Genomic DNA, 18,336 nt, shown 5'->3' on the forward strand with positions numbered 1-18,336 from the left:
ACATTGCGTGGAGGCTATGCTTAGTTTAACTGCAGGTAATCCTTATGTATGATGGGAAATGATTCCAGCCCTTTCTAGAGCAATATGTCCTCCAGCTATATGTACTATTAGCACAAGCCTAGTTCATCTATTGTTTAATGGACAAACCTTTCATTACTACCACTCATAGTCATTCATGTCTGTTCTACATTTCTTGAGAGGGAGAAACAATATTGATTGCTGCAGCCAGCTCACAGTGGCTCACAAAAGCCAATAGTGCATGCTTTTCCAACCCTGCTGTTCAGCACCAGCAAGTTGGTAGCTTGAAATTGGTCATGGTGGGAATATTTATACAATGGAAACTGGCAAACACTGTAAATCAGGGATTTTTTTTTTCCCATTTGAAGAGCCATTTAAAACATTTACCAGTATTTCATTTGAAATAACACAGGGATCAGCTGTACAGCTAATACAAATTCAAATTTTATGCCAAATCATAATCATTTTAATTAAATGATGATTGAATTTCCTTTGGAGTGTATTTTGTTTTGAATGAAAACTTACACTAACAATTTGTTTCACATTAGTCACAGGAGAGCTGCAGTGTCTGTCATTTGTATTTCAGTTTATCCAAGCCACAGACACAGGGAAGGCTTATTATATTTCTTCATAAACTTTCAATATAGATTATGATTCACGAAGAGCTGTTAGGGCTAGCATTGTTTATGGGTAGTTTAAATTTTATCTCATTGATAGAGTCAGGGTATGCTACTAATCCATGACCTAAAACCTGACAGCTTTATCAAGCATCATTACAGCTGGTGTTTTTCACTCCATTAATCTCACTCATCTCTGACTTCCTACATAGTAACTGGAAAAGGCATTAGGAATGACACATTTATATGTGTAGACACAATCAATCAATCCATCTGGCTATGGGGAGTGCTGACTAAGGTTTACCAAGTGAATAACTTGAAGGCTGGCAATAGAAGTGGGAAAATAGAGCTCAGGTTTTTATAAACTTAAATGGCTCCTGTTATCACAAATAGATGAGGCAGGACTTGGGTCTCATCATCTGAGGATACATCATCACATTCCCTTTATTTTATTCAGCTGTAAAATTTATCATAGAATTATACTTTCCCAATATTAGTAACAATTGAAAAAGAAAGAAAAGGGGGTAAGCAAAGGAATGCCTGTTTCTAATAATGGGACCCAACAATGCACCAGCTGCTAGTCCAAGCTACTGATGATGCACTCTCATACTCCTTCCCCCATTAGCCCTGGGAGTGAAGCAGTTTGTTTCCAATTTCATTTTCCTCAATAGGGTTTCTTATTCCAAAGGATGGGACTTGTCCAATGTCACTCAGTTTTATATAGTTAGTCCTGGATCTGGGGTTCTAACATGGACAGCCTGTCTGGAGCCAATGCTCTGAAACAAAACACTATACTCTCTGACTCTGATTGGACTCAAAGCAAATCTTGGTCTCCCTCTTGGAAACAAACTAGTTCTCACTTCTTTGGGTCTGTATCACCTTTTTGTGTGTCTTCCAGTAGTACAGTGGAGGATGGAGGTATATAGATACCTGGTACCAGCACACACATTTTATCTTTTATCATAAGGTCAAAAAGTAAAAATGAGGGGCTGGAATGATGCTTAGCCTAAGGGCCATGTTCCAGATCCCAAGTTATCCAGAGGCACAAAGGTGAGGTAAGCACAAGGTCTCACATGCCCACTAAGCGGCACAAGCATCTGGAATTCAATTGCAGTGGCTGGGGCCCTTGTGCACCAATTCTGTATCTCTCCTCTCTTTCTGTCTCTCTCTCCCTCATGCTTGCTAAAAAAAAAAAAAGTAAAAATAAAAATGAAAAGGAGCTATTTTTCAAGGACAAAAGAGTTCAAATATAATCTTAGTAACATTAAGCATATTAAGAAGTTCTTCTATTTTAAATGTTCATTTATTAAGTTGCTCACTGAGCAAACTTAAATTTGGTGACAAAATGCTTGTGATATGGATTTATTTGGACTTGATTCCTATTTGGCTGAATGTTCCATGGAGACAGATGTTGAGAATGCTAGAAGCTAGAAGTTTACAGCAGGTGTGTGGCTTGCTGCTTCACTGGATTTTAACACAAACTTTATGTCGCCATTTATGTAAGAGTATGTTCATTAGCACTGTCTTGGTAACTAAATGAATAGATAGCTACTCATCCACATAATCACATCTGTTTGTGCATAAGTGAGCTATTTAAACAGTCTCATGCATGCTGGTAAAAGACATGATCACTATAATTTAAAGACCCACCCTCAGACCTTTAGAAGAATGCATAACCAAGATGAATATCCAATGCTGATGGCAAAATTATGAGATGCATTAATCGGTCCAGGAATCTTTGTGTTATATTAATAAATATTAAAATGCAGTTGAAATTTTAAGGCATAGCATATGGGAAATAAATCAAATAGGAAGGTGTTTTAATAAAAAGTTCTTTAGAGCTTCTGAAACTTTAGCAAGTACTGTTGTAGCAAAAGCTTTAAACCTAGCCTTAAAACTCAGAAAGAAATATCAATAAGTTATTATAAAAATTTTATTTTATATTTACTACTCCTCAAAAATTAAATATCAGGGCTGGAGAGATGGCTTAGCGGTTAAGCGCTTGCCTGTGAAGCCTAAGGACCCCAGTTCGAGGCTCGGTTCTCCAGGTCCCACGTTAGCCAGATGCACAAGGGGGCGCACGCGTCTGGAGTTCGTTTGCAGAGGCTGGAAGCCCTGGCGCGCCCATTCTCTCTCTCCCTCTATCTGTCTTTCTCTCTATGTCCGTCGCTCTCAAATAAATAAATAAAAAATTTAAAAAAAAATTAAATATCATACTCAGATTTACCCAACAAATGAAATTCTAAAGAATTCTTAAGGACTTTGAAATGTGACATGTGGAATAATGCACTATATACCCTGATTTATACTATTCTTTCCAATAAGCATTATCTCATAAGATCCACATGCCAGGCTGGAGAGATGGCTTAGAGGATAAGGTGCTTGCCTGCAATATCTAGGAACTCATGTTCAAATCTCCAGGTCCCACAGGTAGCCAGATACACAGTGGCATAAGCATATAATGTAGCACATGTATCAAAAGGGGGCACACACATCTGGAGTTCATTTGTAGCAGGCTGAACGTCCTGGCTCCCCCATTCTCTCTCTCTCAAAATAAAAATCAATTTTAAAAAAGAGCCACATGCTTTTTACATCCCAACGTTATCATTGCATAATATTCTCCTATATTATATCCTTTTATATTCACATAATTTATATGTTAAACCTGAATTACCCATTTTTTCAAGTACAGGTGGAGTATTTCATAAATGAAATGCTTTCAAGCAGAAATGTTTCAGAGAATATATGCAAATGCATAGTGATCTTTCTTGAGGAATGGGATGCAAGTCTAAGCATAAAACCACTTGGGTGTCACACACATGTGGCTGAAGGTAATTTTATGTAGCCTTTGTCTTGTACCTCCATTTGGACTGTGACCTCTCACCGTGTCAGTTGTGGGATTTTGCACTTGTGATAAAATTTCTGATTTTTTTATTTTGGATTTATATTTTCATATTAGCTATGTTTTATTTGCCTGTGTTTCCTCAGTGCAGGTCATTTGCTCATGCTACGATATCCCTCTTTCTTCTCCTGCCACACAGCTTCCTGCAGTCAGAATCCCTCACTTCTTCCTCAGAACGTTGTCATGGGCCCCTGTCTTACACATCATTCCATCACCATTGGGTTCAAAAGTGCCCCTTGCTCATGGGAAAGAAATATTTATTTTAAATCAGTTCAGTCAAGGAATGGATGTACCTAAAACCATATTTGCAATCGAGTAACTAGTTCAATCTCATTTTGAGTAAAACATCACAAAAAATATAAAAAACCAAATGTTAAGAATATTTGTGATTAAAAAATGTTTGTAGCTTGTTCTTGACGGCTGATGAATGCTATGCTCTGGCACACTTTCTCAGTACACCTCCCCATAGAATCTATGCAAACATGTAAATGTGATTCATACTTACTTTCAGTCAGGTACTATGAAAGCAAAAGTGGACATGAACAGGAAAATTAGGAATGATTATCCACAGAAAAATCAGAGATAGCGGAATCCTAGGTCTGCACTGGTATGAGGAGGTCTGGGTTTGTGAGGAAGGAGAGATATTTTCTGTTTGTTTGTTTGTTTTGTTTTGTGTTGTTTCTCAAGGTAGGGTCTCATTCTAGCTCAGGCTGTCTTGCAATGCACTACCAAATCTAAGGGTGGCCCCAAACTCATGTTAACCCTCCTACCACTGTCTCTTGAATGCTGGGATTAAATACTTGCTTACATCAGAAGTCTAGATGGGTACTGCTAGGTGGAGTAAGGGTGAGAAGTAACAGATTTTGCCTAGATTTTTCCAGAGAAAAATATGTAGTATGTGAGGGGAAAGGTAAAAAAGAGAAAGAAAAATGTTCTTTTGTTCTTTAAGAAGTATTGTTAAAGTCCATGCTTTCAATTCTAGACTCTGGAAACTGAGACCAGAGTATTATAAAAAATTTGAGGCCATATGGGACACATAGCAAGTTTCAGGCGTGCCTAAGCTACATAATGAAGCCCTGTTAAAAAACATAGAGAAATAAAGAAGAAATTCTGTGGTCTTCAAATCCCATTCTCTTAATGGTATTTTAAAACTTTTTAAAAATGCAAGTAAGTGACAGAATTTTATTGAAATTAGTGTTAGGTTGTGAAGTGGGATTTCTTGATTCCACTTTAAAGAGTGAAAGACTGTGATCAGGGTACATTGAATGTATGCATGGAGCTTTCAAGAAAAAAAGTTTAAAAAGAGACTGAAAAGCTTGGGCATGACTTCATTTATGTTTTAACTTCTTAAAAACGAGCACGAAGAAACATACGGAAGGTGATGTAAAAATACAAGTTCATTTGTCTTGCTGACACAGACTTCCACACTCTAGGACACTCCTACATACACTGAGAACTCTGCTATGGAAGAACTGTTAGATGAAAATTTACATGTCTTTCAGATATTTTCCTCTTTATGTAAAATACAGTGAGTTGTCTAGAAATGCGTGTTTCTGCAGTGCCGTTTTGAAGCACAAAGACAGTAATGACTTTTTGTAATTGATAATGTTTTCCCTTATACCCAGTATTTTAAAATGGATTCTAAAACCTAATCACAGTCTTATGTGACTTTATTTTAACTCCTAAATAGTAATACATGGTTCTTCAAAACATTTTTTTTGACAAAGGATTTATTACACCTCTTCTACTATGCACACTCCAATGATCTAGACCTTGCAGTAGTACTTGTTTTGAATTATGATCTTTTAGAACATTATAAGTTCTTCCCAATAGAAATGTCCAATAGACTCAGCTTCTTTCATGGCTAAGCATCTAAGGGTATTTTCTCACCTTGACCACCAACATGCTGAACCAGCTTTATATATATAATTTATTTATTTGTCAGAGAAAGAGGGAGAAGGAGAAAGAGATAGAGAGAGAATGGCCATTACAGGGCCTCCAGCCATTGCAAACGATCTCCAGACATGTGTGACACCTTGTACATCTGGCTAATGTGGGTCCTGGGGAATCAAACCTGGGTCCTTTAGCTGTGCAGGCAAATGCCTTAATTGCTAAGCCATCCCTCCAGCCCATCTTTCTTGCCAGTGTCTGATTGATGTTTTCCCTTTCTCTGCTCCTCAGTCACCTCAGATGACACTGGTTCTATGGATCTTGCCTTTCGAGTTGATATTGGAGAAAAAGGATTCTACACAGAGAATTTCCATTCAGCAGCATGGGTTTTCCGAGGGGATGATGGAAATCCTGAAGATAGTCCCAGATGCCTTAGTAAAAAACCAGGACCTGTAGCTGGTAAGGTCTTTTCAATTAAAGTAATGTGGTTATGCCTTGGAAACTGCGGCTATACTCCAGGCAAGTCTCTGAAGCTGCCAGACTTGAACTTCTAGATGGAGAGTTCTGGAAGGTAAAGTAGGACTGCAATTAAATAAATAGAGGATACATAGATAAGTAGATGATGACCTATAGATGATAGATAGGTAGATGATAGAGATAAATTATCAATGATGAGTAATAGATACATGATAGATAATAGAGGTGATATTTAATATTTTTAAAGAATCTTAAAGTATTAAAATAAAATCTGCATTATGAGCTTATTCTTACAGAATAGTAATTCCAAAGTTGGAATAAAGTTAAACATGTGAGGTTACACACCTGAAATCCCAGGAATTGGATGTCAGAGAGTCAAGAGTCCAAATTCATCTTTTGCTACATAGTGAGTTTGAGGGTAGCCTGGGATATATAAGAGCCCTGTCCAAAACAACAACAGAAAAAAAACAACACCTATGAGGTACATCTCAAAACTAACAAAACAGATAGATCATCAAACTAATATCAGCAAGATAGATGATGAGGATCCAAGAGGAACCCTAAAATCACAAAGCTTTCTATGCTTAATTTTCCTTTGAATAGTGGTCTAGATGACAAACACCAGGCTGAAAGAAAGATGCTCAGGATTAGGAGCTCTATTCTTGCACAGATGTCTTCCAAGCTCCTGTGTCACTATAGGAAGACAATACACACTTTTTACAGAAATGAAGAAAAAAATACTACAACTTCAGTAGAATAAGAGATACTAGTGAGTTATTCAGCAGCAATGTAGCCTTGGAAAAGTTACCTAATGTTATTCTTCTTTGCACCTTACAACATTATAAATGTTATTAAAATCAAGACATATGCATGAAAATTAAAACGAGTCATTTTATCCATCTTAGCAATTTATATATCTCACCTTTATTTTTGTAAACTTTATGTGAATTTTAGGTAAACAATTACAAATACATATGTCTTCAAATATATGTTTTTGTATATTCATATGTATTTACATATATAATTACAATCTATATTATATAGATTTATATTTGCAAATTAATAAACATTTGTTGAATATATATTATTCCAGGAACCTACAAAAGTTATGATAAATAAAATTCCTTCCCTCAAAATATTTTAGCTATAGCCTGGTGTGTGTGTGTGTGTGTGTGTGTGTGTGTGTGTGTGTGTGTGTGTATAATTTTAGTTTTACACTCAGTGTATACAGTCAAGTTGGTACCATTTTTAGCCTCCTCCCTGTCCTCCCCCATCTTCAGAAACCCTCCTTATTGGGGAATATGGGTCATGCATTGTGGAGTTAGCCACCAATAATGGGTAGGAGGCAATGTCTCTGTGTATCATGACCCAACATGTGGCTCTGACATTCTTTCCACCCCTCTTCTCCAAATTTCCCTAAGCTATGTAGGATTCATTTTAGGTCTGCTTCAGTTATGAGGTCTTGGGAGCCTCTGTGTCTCTGGATGTCTGGTTTAGTAGGAGCTTATTGTTCTCTGTGTCTATCTCCTTCACTCTCGTGCTAGTATCTGGTTCACCAAGAAAGCAGGACTCTTGTTTATTTCCCCAATTACTCTTAATTTCAGCTGGGAGCCTTTTGAGGTGCGATGGGGTGGTTCTCTCCTTAGGTTCTGCATCTATCTGATAAAGAGAAGCAAATTCTCCAACAGAGAGTAGAGTTAGCACCAGATAAATGGGATAACCATTGCTTTTTAGAGAGAATTTAGAAGGTGTAGGCCCACTGTAGCCCACAATTGGTGGGAGCTTGATAATGAAGAGTGGGCTCATCTTTGGATATGATTCTAACTTGTTTCGCAGCTCCAGCTATGGGTTCCATTCAACTGAGCAGATCAGTTAGACAAATGAAGAGCAGTTGGTTTCCCACCATGGCTTTGTACCACTAATGCACATGTGTGAGCATCACATCAGGTTGTTTGCTGCTGAGTAGCTTAGACCATGAGTTACATGGACAAATATTGGTCATTTTCCCCCACTCACTCATGTAGCACCTTCTGGCACTAGACATGCTGACTGTCTATGTCCTGACTCTCTTCCAGTTTCCAGCCATATCACTCCATGTTTCGTGCCAACAGCATTTGGTGTCTTCAGCACTAATCTTTGGTGGGTCATCAGGTACTCTGACAGAAATCTGTCTTCTTTTGGGAAACCTTGTAAGACTTTCTGATGAAGAGCTCATTGTGCATAATAGCCACAGGCTGGCACTGGGAGTTACAGGCCAGCATCCAAGAAGAGAAGGAAGAAAAAGATAAGTAATAGAAAAGAGGTAGAGAGAAAAGGGAGAGAGAGACAGAAACAGGAGAAAATTAAGGTCAGTCTTCATCGTACCCTTTCCAGGGCCTTGTGATTCAGGTGTTCCCTCTAAGGGCCTGGTGAAGGTTCAACCATTTAGTCTGTCTTTTAGGATATAGAATTTTATAGTACCATTGCCTTTTGGGTCCTGTTTTGTGTCCCCCATCCCTACCCTTACCCTCCCTCCAACTCACACTATTGTCCAGTCTTGTGCTATCATTTCCTTTCCTGTTTTGTTATCAAAAAAATATAATTGTTCTTAATTTACTTTAATAAAAAGAAAAATGGAACTTTTTAACAAGTATATATATATATATGTTTCATATAAATATTCATGTACACATAGACATATATACAAATATGTATATATGCAAATGTGTTTACATTTTGAAAGTGAAGTTCATGGTACTATTTATCAAACTGAACCTGAGTTACAAAGGATATTGTTAAATGATCTTGACTATGTATTTCCCAGAGATTATGAAAAGAAGAAAAATCAGAAACAAAATGAGCTGGGACAAGTGGACAAGTTTTCAACTCCAAATGTTTTGTTAACCTTATTATGACATTTAGAGTAGTGCTAATATATACATGTCCAAATGTATTTTGTGCAAGTACATTTTTATACTTTCAAAATAACAAAATAATCCAGTCCTTAATCTCATAAAAGTTCTGAGTTGGAGAAATAAGCAGAAAAATATTTCTCACTATAAATGTTTACTGCTAACACTATGTGTAATTTTAGGGTATATTCTGAACTTTGTGATACTAATAGAAATGTTTGGTTTTCATTTGAATTTTTACAACCACTGATATAATCCTAAAGAAGAGTTCTTCATGGGAATAAATTACCTCATGATGTGCCTACACAGACTGTGAAATAACAATGACATTCATTTGTGGCTTTCTAGTAGCTATGTGGCACTTAGAAATTATCCACTGCATAGTGCTAAGGGAAATGAGGGCTACAAATCTTAAAATATGAGACAATTGTCTTCAGGATGGGAGGGGATGGGAGTGTACCAAAACATTTGTTCATCTCCTCCCACAGGAAAGCTCTACAGTTGAGCTCACCATTTAAAGACTTTATGGAATTTTTTATTCCTTCATACATTGCTGACAATCAATTTATCTGATTGAAAAAAAAAAACAACCACAAGAACACACCCCTGAAAGCAATAGCTATGTCAACAGTCTCATACAATATGAAAACAAAGCAATAACCATGATTTGATTATACTCAACACAGTAAAAAGTCTCCACTGAACAAATACATAAGGGGTAATAAATCTGTCATAAGATAGTACCAAGGGAGTAACCTAGAGAGAACAAGAAATCTCAAAAAGTAGGGATGTTAGAGATGATCTTACAGGAGTCAGAAATTGAATTTTTGCTTTTCTTTCTGTTCTGATTAGCTGCAGCCTGTTGCAGACTATTGAAACATTAATTCCTAAGACCTTGAATTTCCCAGTTGTGTACCTACAATTATGGTATACAATCAGTGACAGTCCTTACAATTATGCCAAAGAAAATAATTCTCTTAACAAATAGCAGAAAAATTCCCAGAAGTACAGATTAGAGCAGAGCCCAAAATTTTAAAGCTGGAACACACCAACAATTTCTCAGCACTTATAGCTTGCTTTTCCTAACAACAAAAGAAAAATAATGTATTTTCTTTGAACATTCTGTGAAGAAAAATATTCCTTCATGAATCCCCACGAAAATATGTTATCCTCCTCCTCCTTGAATATTGCCAATTTTGGCAGACAGTGTTTAACATGTAAACTTCATGAAAGAATGGTCTCTGCCTGTCCTCTCTGCTCCATGCCTGGTACATGGGCAAATGCTTGATATAGTAGCACTCAGAAAATGCTTGTGAATCAGTGACGCCTGCTTTCTTACTACTATGAACCTATAACCTATAAGATGTTTCTTTTCCCCATATAAAGTGGTAGTCATATCTGACCTTTTGTTATGTTTATTGTCTCACATAAAAACTTAATTGAAAACATTTGGATTGTTCTCAGAATATGTAATGGAAAAATAATAAAAGAAATCCCAAACCATTTACCAGCCCTGCAAAGTTATGTAAGTTATAATAATGTTTTTCTCAAACAGCAAGGACACACTCATCTGAAGGCCATCCCTGTTAGAGTGGGAAGGAAGAGATCTTGAGTCAAGAAAGAGACTGAACTGTAGTCCTTTCTTACTCTCATGGAAAATGTTTTCCATCACTGTAAAGTCTTTTTTTACATGCAAAAAAATGTTTATTCCTGTTCATTTAAGTGTCTGATAATCTTACCCTATTTGCAAAATGAAATATAAAATTAGTAGTTTTTAATTATGGTTATAAATTGTGAACATTCTTATTTAGTAATGATGAGACTATAAAAGTGAGTAAAATCATTTACTCTGAACTGAGGCAGCTATACAAGCAATAAATTTTATAACTGTTCCTGTCTGCTACAAACAGTAACTCACATTTTATTTAACTGTATAGGTATCAAGAAAAAATAAATTCTTGAGTGTCTCTTTGACCCCTTAAATGCTTTTAATTCTGTCCATATTTTGCATACAAGTGGACATTCTATACAGGCCTTTGAATATGGACCTAATGAGAAGAAGAAACATCTTTGCTCCTCAATCTGGAAGAAAACCTACATCTCTCTAAGAAACAATAAGTGGAATAAGCTAGAGGGCACACTCAGTGGCACCAAAAGATAGTGAGACCTGCAGACATAAACCATCCATTACAGCTGACAGCACAGAGGAACTGTGGAGCAAGGGTGCTGCATCCATGCTGTTCCTGACAATCAGCACTAGGATGAAGGAGACAGACCCTGAGGATCCTCAACATCTACCAAAGCGAAGATCCAGAGGCTCTTAAGAGCTCATCACTGAAGTAGACTTAAAACTCACCCACCATGGCTCAGGGATTTTTGTGGAAGAGGGGGCAGAAAGAGTGTAAGAGCCATCATGCCCAGAGGCCGTCCCTCCCCCACAAAATACTTCTCCCACAATGCATAAACCACAACCCAGGAGGAACAGCTGTAACCCCACTGAGGAACATCCCCAACAGAATGGGGCAGGGATGAAGGAAAAGAGGCTACCAACACATGACGTATCCATACTAAACATCTTGTTAAAAATAATAATAATAATAAACATAAAATAAGAAAAGTGGAATACACAAATATGACAGATTCAAACAAAGCAGTAAAGCCAAGAAATTCTAATATATTCCTCTTTTAATGCAAGGGAATTAATTCCATTAAGTTTTAATTTTAAGGTATGAAGTTGCTCTGCCTGTATTAATAGGTCAACATCTTAATTTATAATTAATTACTTGGATTTTCCCCAACAATCTAAGATAAACCTCCTCTTCAGAATCTATTTCTGGAGTTCAGGAAGTTTGCTAACTCTTCTTCATGGTCATTTACTTTTTGCTATTCTTAGATAGTCATTGATATATTGAAGAAAAACTATAGTGAATTATGCCAACTTAGTTGTAAGATTAACTCTTTCTGTATGATGTCAATACTTCTCTCTGGTGAACTTGGTCTTAAATATGACAAAACACTATTTTGAAGCCTTTCGGTATGATTCTTCATTGGATGTCTTCACAGCATTTAAAAGGAATCTTGTTAGATCGTGTAAATTTGGGGGGGGGGTGTTTTATTTCATGGTCTATGCTGGCATGATCTAGGTATAAAACGTTTTCCAAGCAAGAAGCAAAATGAAATCAAACACTACAAGAATGAATGTTTCCTGTGTTCGCATCTAAGAATTATTTCCTTTCCTCCCTTTGGAGAGTGTTGTCCCAAAATAGTTCTATGCAGAAAAATATCTTACCTGTGAAGCTTTTTCCTTCTGGAATTCATACTCTTTGCAGTAGACACAGACAGTAAAATGTCCCAAGGTAAAGGTAACTCACTGTGAAGTCTTTTCAGCTTTCCACTTACAGAGCAGCACAGCCTGAGTACCAGTTTCTGCAAAACCTCTCCTGTTCTTGTCGTCTTCTGAGAAGTCCATTTCTTGAGCTTGTCTTGGGGTTTTCTAAGACCTAGACCTGTAGTTAAAGATTCAATTCTACCCTTGTGTGTAGCTATACAATAAATATCTTTTGTTTTCAGATATGAGTGACTCAGATTTGTAGGGCTTCTTTTTGGGTAGCAGGGACATTGGTTAAGAATGAAGCCTTGCATGTCATACTACCTAAGAGTAGAGGCAAAACAGTTAACCTCTTTGTGCCTCAATATCCTCTTCTACAAAAAGAAAAATAATAAGAATAAGCTATTATAAAAATTAGACAGTACTGTGTGAAAGCATCACAATGAAACCAGTTATTTTATATAATTAAGAGGTTCTCATGAAACATATGTAGACAGCAAGTAATGTTTATAATATTTCAGTTACATATGGCACATAACCAAGCAGATATGCTAGTTGCATAATATAATGCTTAATATATAGTACCTAAATATCAACTCAGCAATGTCTTCTTTACTTCCTTTTTAGTACGTGAGCGAACTGTGAGACTCTTTAAAGGAACTGGAGATTATCCATGGGGATTCCGAATTCAGTTTTCCAAACCGATCATGGTAACTGAAGTGGATACAAGTAAGTTAGTTGTCTCACCAGAAGATTTAATATGCATTGTAACAATCTTCTCAGCCCTGTTCAAATATACAAAATACCATATACTACCCCAGTCCTATAAAGTACACAGATGCAGTATAAACAACTTACCAAACATTCCTGATCATTGAAAACTGCTCACATCATGACCATGTTTTAAAAAAATATTTATTTATTTATTTGACAGAGAAAGAGTAAATGAGGGAGGAAAGTAGGAAGAGAGAAAGAGATAGAATGGGGGCATCAGGTCCTCCAGCTACTGCAAATGAACTCAGACATATGCGAACCCTTGTGCATCTGGCTAACGTGGGTCCTGGGAATTGAACCTGGGACCTTTGGCTTTGTAGGCAAATGCCTTAACCACTAAGCCATAACCCCAGCCCTAAGACCATGTGTTTTTAAAGCCCTTGTCTTCCTGATGGAATGCTACTCTACTAATCACAGAGCTAGAGTTATGCTTTTTACCTGTAACTGTACAAAGGAGGCCCAGGAGGAAAAATAAGAAATAAGATGTACGTTTGTCAACAATATGTTTCCAGGGGAGTTTCAGCCCTCTTGACTTATTTCCATTATACCTTCTCAAGTATCTTTATTTCCTAATGAATAAATTAGGAATTCTAAGGTATGCAATGAAAGTTAAATTTCAATGTCCTAATTTTTAACATGGGAATAATCTGAGATAAACATTTCAAAATAAAATCAGAGCCAGAATATTAAGAGTGGTAGGATACATCCTTACCCAGCATGGAGGACTGGGCATGAAATAGGTTATCCTTATGCCTCCATGGTTAGGAAACATCCCTTTCATTAAAAAAAAAAAAAAATAGAATACTTCAGGCTTTCTGGGTAATGTGTTTTGCTGCTTTCTTTGAATCTTCCTTGGGTAATTGTGGATGTCACTTTTAATTTCTCAGAGAGATTTGGATCAACCTCCAGGTTCGAGAGCAAGGGAAGTCAGAGACACTTGGAAGGGGGTTTGGAATTACAATATTGTCAGTTATTTGTTTTTCTTTCTTCCTATTTGGACTGAGCTCCCCAAGGTCAGAAACTATATCTTACCCTATATTTTATCCTTAATATCTCATGCAGTATCAGAAAGACAACAAAATAAAAGCTGAAATGTCACTTGGTGACAAAAGTGTGTGGTTGGGACTCCTCATATCTGGGCAAGCCAGAAAGCAGAGAAAGATAAATGCTGCTGCTAACCGTCCTTCTCTTTTTTTCCTCACTATTCAGTCTGGGGACCCAGTTCATGACACAGTGCTACCCACCTTTCAGGATAGGTCTTCCCCCCTCACTCTCTGAAACACCCTCACAAACATTAGAGCTGTGTTTCTATGGTGATCCTAAAACCAAGCAAGTAGACAATGAACATTAACCATCACATATTTAATTTCAGATACCTTCATAACTGTTCAACTGGGATAGTTAATTGTGTGTCAGGCATTCAAATATGAGACAAATAAAATGTTTCCATTGCAAATAACTTTTTGTTTAGTGGGCCCTGAGGCTTTTACATTAAGAGAATTGGAAGCATCTTTTCTATCGCACTGGCAGGGATTCCTGTAGCTGCTTAGTCTAGTGTGTGCTCGCTCGCTCTCTCAATCTCTCTTTCTCTCTTCCCCTCTTTTGTTTTTTGAAATATATTTCTTAGGGCTGGGAACCCCCTCTCAAATCTATTGTCAGCTCAAGTCTACTAAATGAGGGGTTGAGAGACTTTAAAATTACACATATTTTCAGCTCTTCTGAGAATCTTATTCATACCACAAAACATTGTTCTGGATGCAGTGGGGAAGTTTAATTACACACTAAAGATAAAAAGATAAAGTGAGGAGACTTGTAGGTGGGATGGAAATGATTATCTGCAAGTGTACATAGTGAGCTTGCTTGCAGCTTACAGAACTAATTGCCCACACCAGGCTGGCATCTGCACACACATTTTCTATGGAAGCCTAAGTGCTTGTGAGATCTGTTGGCATAAACAATAGAAACAGATGTTTCAACTTTGATACCAAGCAAACTTGAAAAGAAAACCATACATTTCAGGAAGGACAAACCAGTGGGAAAATTAGGAACAAGGCCCATCTTTCTTGGAGCTCTAGAATCTAAAATGCTACTTTTAAAGTACACTTTTAAAAATGAAAGTACAAGCCTCTTAGTAATTATAAGGTTTTCAGATTTTACATTATATGTAAGTATGCATGAGAAAATGAACTCAACTCAGAATTTAGTTCTTTTTTTAATATTCTAAGTACTGCATCCTATTGGAGGGAAAACATAAATTTGTACTCTTAACACATCATTCTTTCCTGTGCAATAGATGTTAAATAATTGTGTCCCAAGACCAACTTTAACAGGGAAAACAGTTTTTATGGTATATTCTAGGATCACCTTGAAATATCTCTCTTCAAAGTTGTCCCCATACCTCCAATTATCATCACAATCAGGAGGTAGAGGTAGACCTTGTAGGTTGCATCACAGTGTACAAGAAGAGTCAGTAACAACTATTACTACAGTACAAAGTAATTCTGTGAGGTTTCCAGGTCAATTACATCCCATAAATAATTCTTCAACAAACAAGAACCATATTCAATATCATAATCCAATAATTTGAGATGGCACAATTTTAATGTGAACAGAAGGGCTGGAGAGATTGCATAGTGGTTAAGTCAATTGCCTGCAAAGTCTAAGAACTCATGTTCAAATATCCAGATCCCATATAGTGAGGCACTTAGTGATGTAAGTATGCAATGTCGCACATGTTCACAAGGGGGTGACACATCTGGAGTTCATTCACAGCAGCTGAAGGGCCAGTCACATCCATTCTCTCTCTCTCAAAATAAACAATAAAAATATTTTTTTAATAAGCAGAGGATTCACATAAACACTCACCTGAAGAAGATATACAAATAACTAAAAAAACTATGATCAGTAGTAGTAGTCATCAGGAATTGTAAATCAAATTAACAGAGTTACTACTGTATGTCCACTAGCATGATTATAACTTAAAAAGGCAGATAATAACAAATACTGATGATACATTGAAATCCAAACTACCAATAGTTTGTTGGTGACAATATAAAATTTTGTGGCCAATTTGCAAAAGAATTTGTTCTTCCTAAAAATGTTACACACAATAGTTTCATTTGATCTGGTGCTTCCACCCCTAGTTTTATGCCTAAAAGAAATAAAAACAGAAGTCTATACACACAAAAGACAAACTTTTATCCAAAGTTTTATGATGGATAAATTCATTAAAAAGTTATAAAGGGAAAAATCATAAATGCCAATTAACTAATTACTGGATAGGAAAATATACCATATCCTTTCAATGAAACATTTTTCATAGATTAAAAGGAATATTGAATAAGCTAGAATGTAGATGAATCTTGAAATCAGGAGGCTGAGTGAGTAGAGCAAAACATAAAAGACAGCATTTATGTGGTATTGCATATATGTAAGTACAATGATTGAGATGGGGAGGTAATATAATGAATAATGGAATTTTGAAGGGGAAAGTGCGGGGGGGGGAGGTATTACCATGGGATTTTTTTTTATAATTATGGAAAATGTTAATAAAAATTGTGAAGAGAAAAAAGAAAAAAAAAGACAGCATTTATGGATTCCACTTCTATGAAATACGCTCAGTAGTAAAGCCCATGGAGATGGGAAGCAGATCTGTGGTTGTCTGACCAGTTGTAGGTAATAAGGCATGGACTGTTATTAATAATGGAGTTTTGTAGTGACTAAAGTGTTCTAATATTAGATTGCAGGGATAAAGGCACAGATCCATGTATGCACTAAAAATCACTGAACTACACAATTTAAACTAGAATTATTTCCACTTAAGACCACTTAAATAAAAATAAATGTTTCTTAACATTTTACTGAGAATTTTAATACACTAATACATGGTAATTTGATCATATTCCCATCCTATGGCCCTATGTTGTCCACTCCTATCCACCCACTAAGCACCCTTCTCTTTCCAAGTCATCCTTCTTCTTTTTTGATGTTTCATTCTTTTTGTCCTCCTGTGTTCTCAATGAAAAAGTGTTGATGGGCTCGGAACTGTGCAGTTTTTATGGATGTAATTACAGCCAGTGTCAGGTCACTAATGCACCAGTCATTTCATGCCCAGATGGCGGTGCCTCAAAGTACTACTTCTCACCCTGTGGTCTTACATTCCTTCTTTCTCCTCTCCTACAATGTTCCCTGAGACTTGGAGGGTCTCATGGGTCTTGTTTAGTATTGAGATAGTAGCAGCCCGTTATTTTCAGCTTTGATGAATAGTAAGTCTCCTCAGTGTCTACCACCATCTCCACAGAGAAGCTTTCTTAGCTGGCAGTGAGAGCAGCACTCTTTTCCTTCTGCCGTCTCCTTTCCCTGAGCCCTGGAGGGTGTGACGGAGATGACTAGCTCACTGCTAAGCACTGAGCTCTCTCTTCTTCTCATCAACCTGAGGAGTCTTGAATTCCCCCAGTATTCACTGCCATCTGTAAAAAGACACTTTTCTAACCAGAAGTAAGAACAGCATTAAGCAAATGGATATATACATTTAATATGTGTAAATATATACATTTAGTAGACAATTTGATGAGCTTAGCATATCCACTTAGACAAAGATAAGTGGTAGCTTCTCTCTAGGGCTCACCAAGCCATAAACATTTGACCCAGTTTTCAGTACCAGGCATGAATTTCCTCCTACTAAGCCAGCCTCAAATCCAATCAGAGATCAGCTAATTGCTCCCATAACTTACGTGTAACTACTGCACTCATGGGCACATCTTGCCTAGCTGATTGATTGTATAGCTTGTAGGATCCACTTCTTGAGAAGACTGTTGATGAATCTTCTCCCCCAGCAGCCTGCATAACACTTTACAGCACCACCACAGCTAACCAGCAGGTAGGAAAGTTCTCGCTCAGTTTCAGCTTGTTATGTTAGTGCCATCATTTAAGGGTTCAGGGAGCAGTGCCTCTGGACATTCCCTTTCACTCTGTGGCTCTTACGGTGTTTGCACCCCCACTTCCGCAAAATTACTGAGCTGTGGTGAGTGTGTTTTAAACCTACTTTAGTGTTGTGCTCTCAGCAGCTTCTGGATTTCTGCAGTGGTGCATTTTGAGTATCTTCAGTGTCTGTTTCTATGAGCCTGGTGTTGGGTGACAGGTTTACTACTGAAGCAGCACTCTTGCTCATCTCTCCAATTCCTCTGTGGTTTCACCTGGGCACACACTGATGTGCAAGGGGTGTTTTATCTCCTTAGTTCTAGCTGCCTTCTGAGAAAGAAAAACAGGTTCTCCAAAGGAGACTGAGATCAGCATAGGTTCAATAGAATAAGCATTGTTAATGAAGAGAGATTTTGGTGGGCGTGGCCTCTCTTTGGCTAAAGACTAGTGGAACTGTCTTGTTGGAGTCCATGATTTTGGTTTCTATAGGTTTCTACCTTGTTTCTCAGTTCCAGCTAA

At 37.1% G+C, this 18,336-nt stretch overlaps 1 protein-coding gene across 1 annotated transcript in view; it reads left to right on the forward strand.

The window, feature by feature from the left end:
* Positions 1-18,336, forward strand: part of LOC101609726 — a 117,334-nt gene that overhangs the window by 25,420 nt on the left and 73,578 nt on the right. Inside the window, exons 5-6 of the mRNA XM_045132149.1 lie at positions 5,719-5,886; positions 12,751-12,852. Coding sequence (XP_044988084.1) covers positions 5,719-5,886; positions 12,751-12,852 — 270 coding nt within the window. The remainder of the gene's footprint in view (positions 1-5,718; positions 5,887-12,750; positions 12,853-18,336) is intronic.

The sequence above is a fragment of the Jaculus jaculus genome, chromosome 13 (genome assembly GCF_020740685.1).
Source record: "Jaculus jaculus isolate mJacJac1 chromosome 13, mJacJac1.mat.Y.cur, whole genome shotgun sequence".
NCBI classification, from domain to species: domain Eukaryota; kingdom Metazoa; phylum Chordata; class Mammalia; order Rodentia; family Dipodidae; genus Jaculus; species Jaculus jaculus.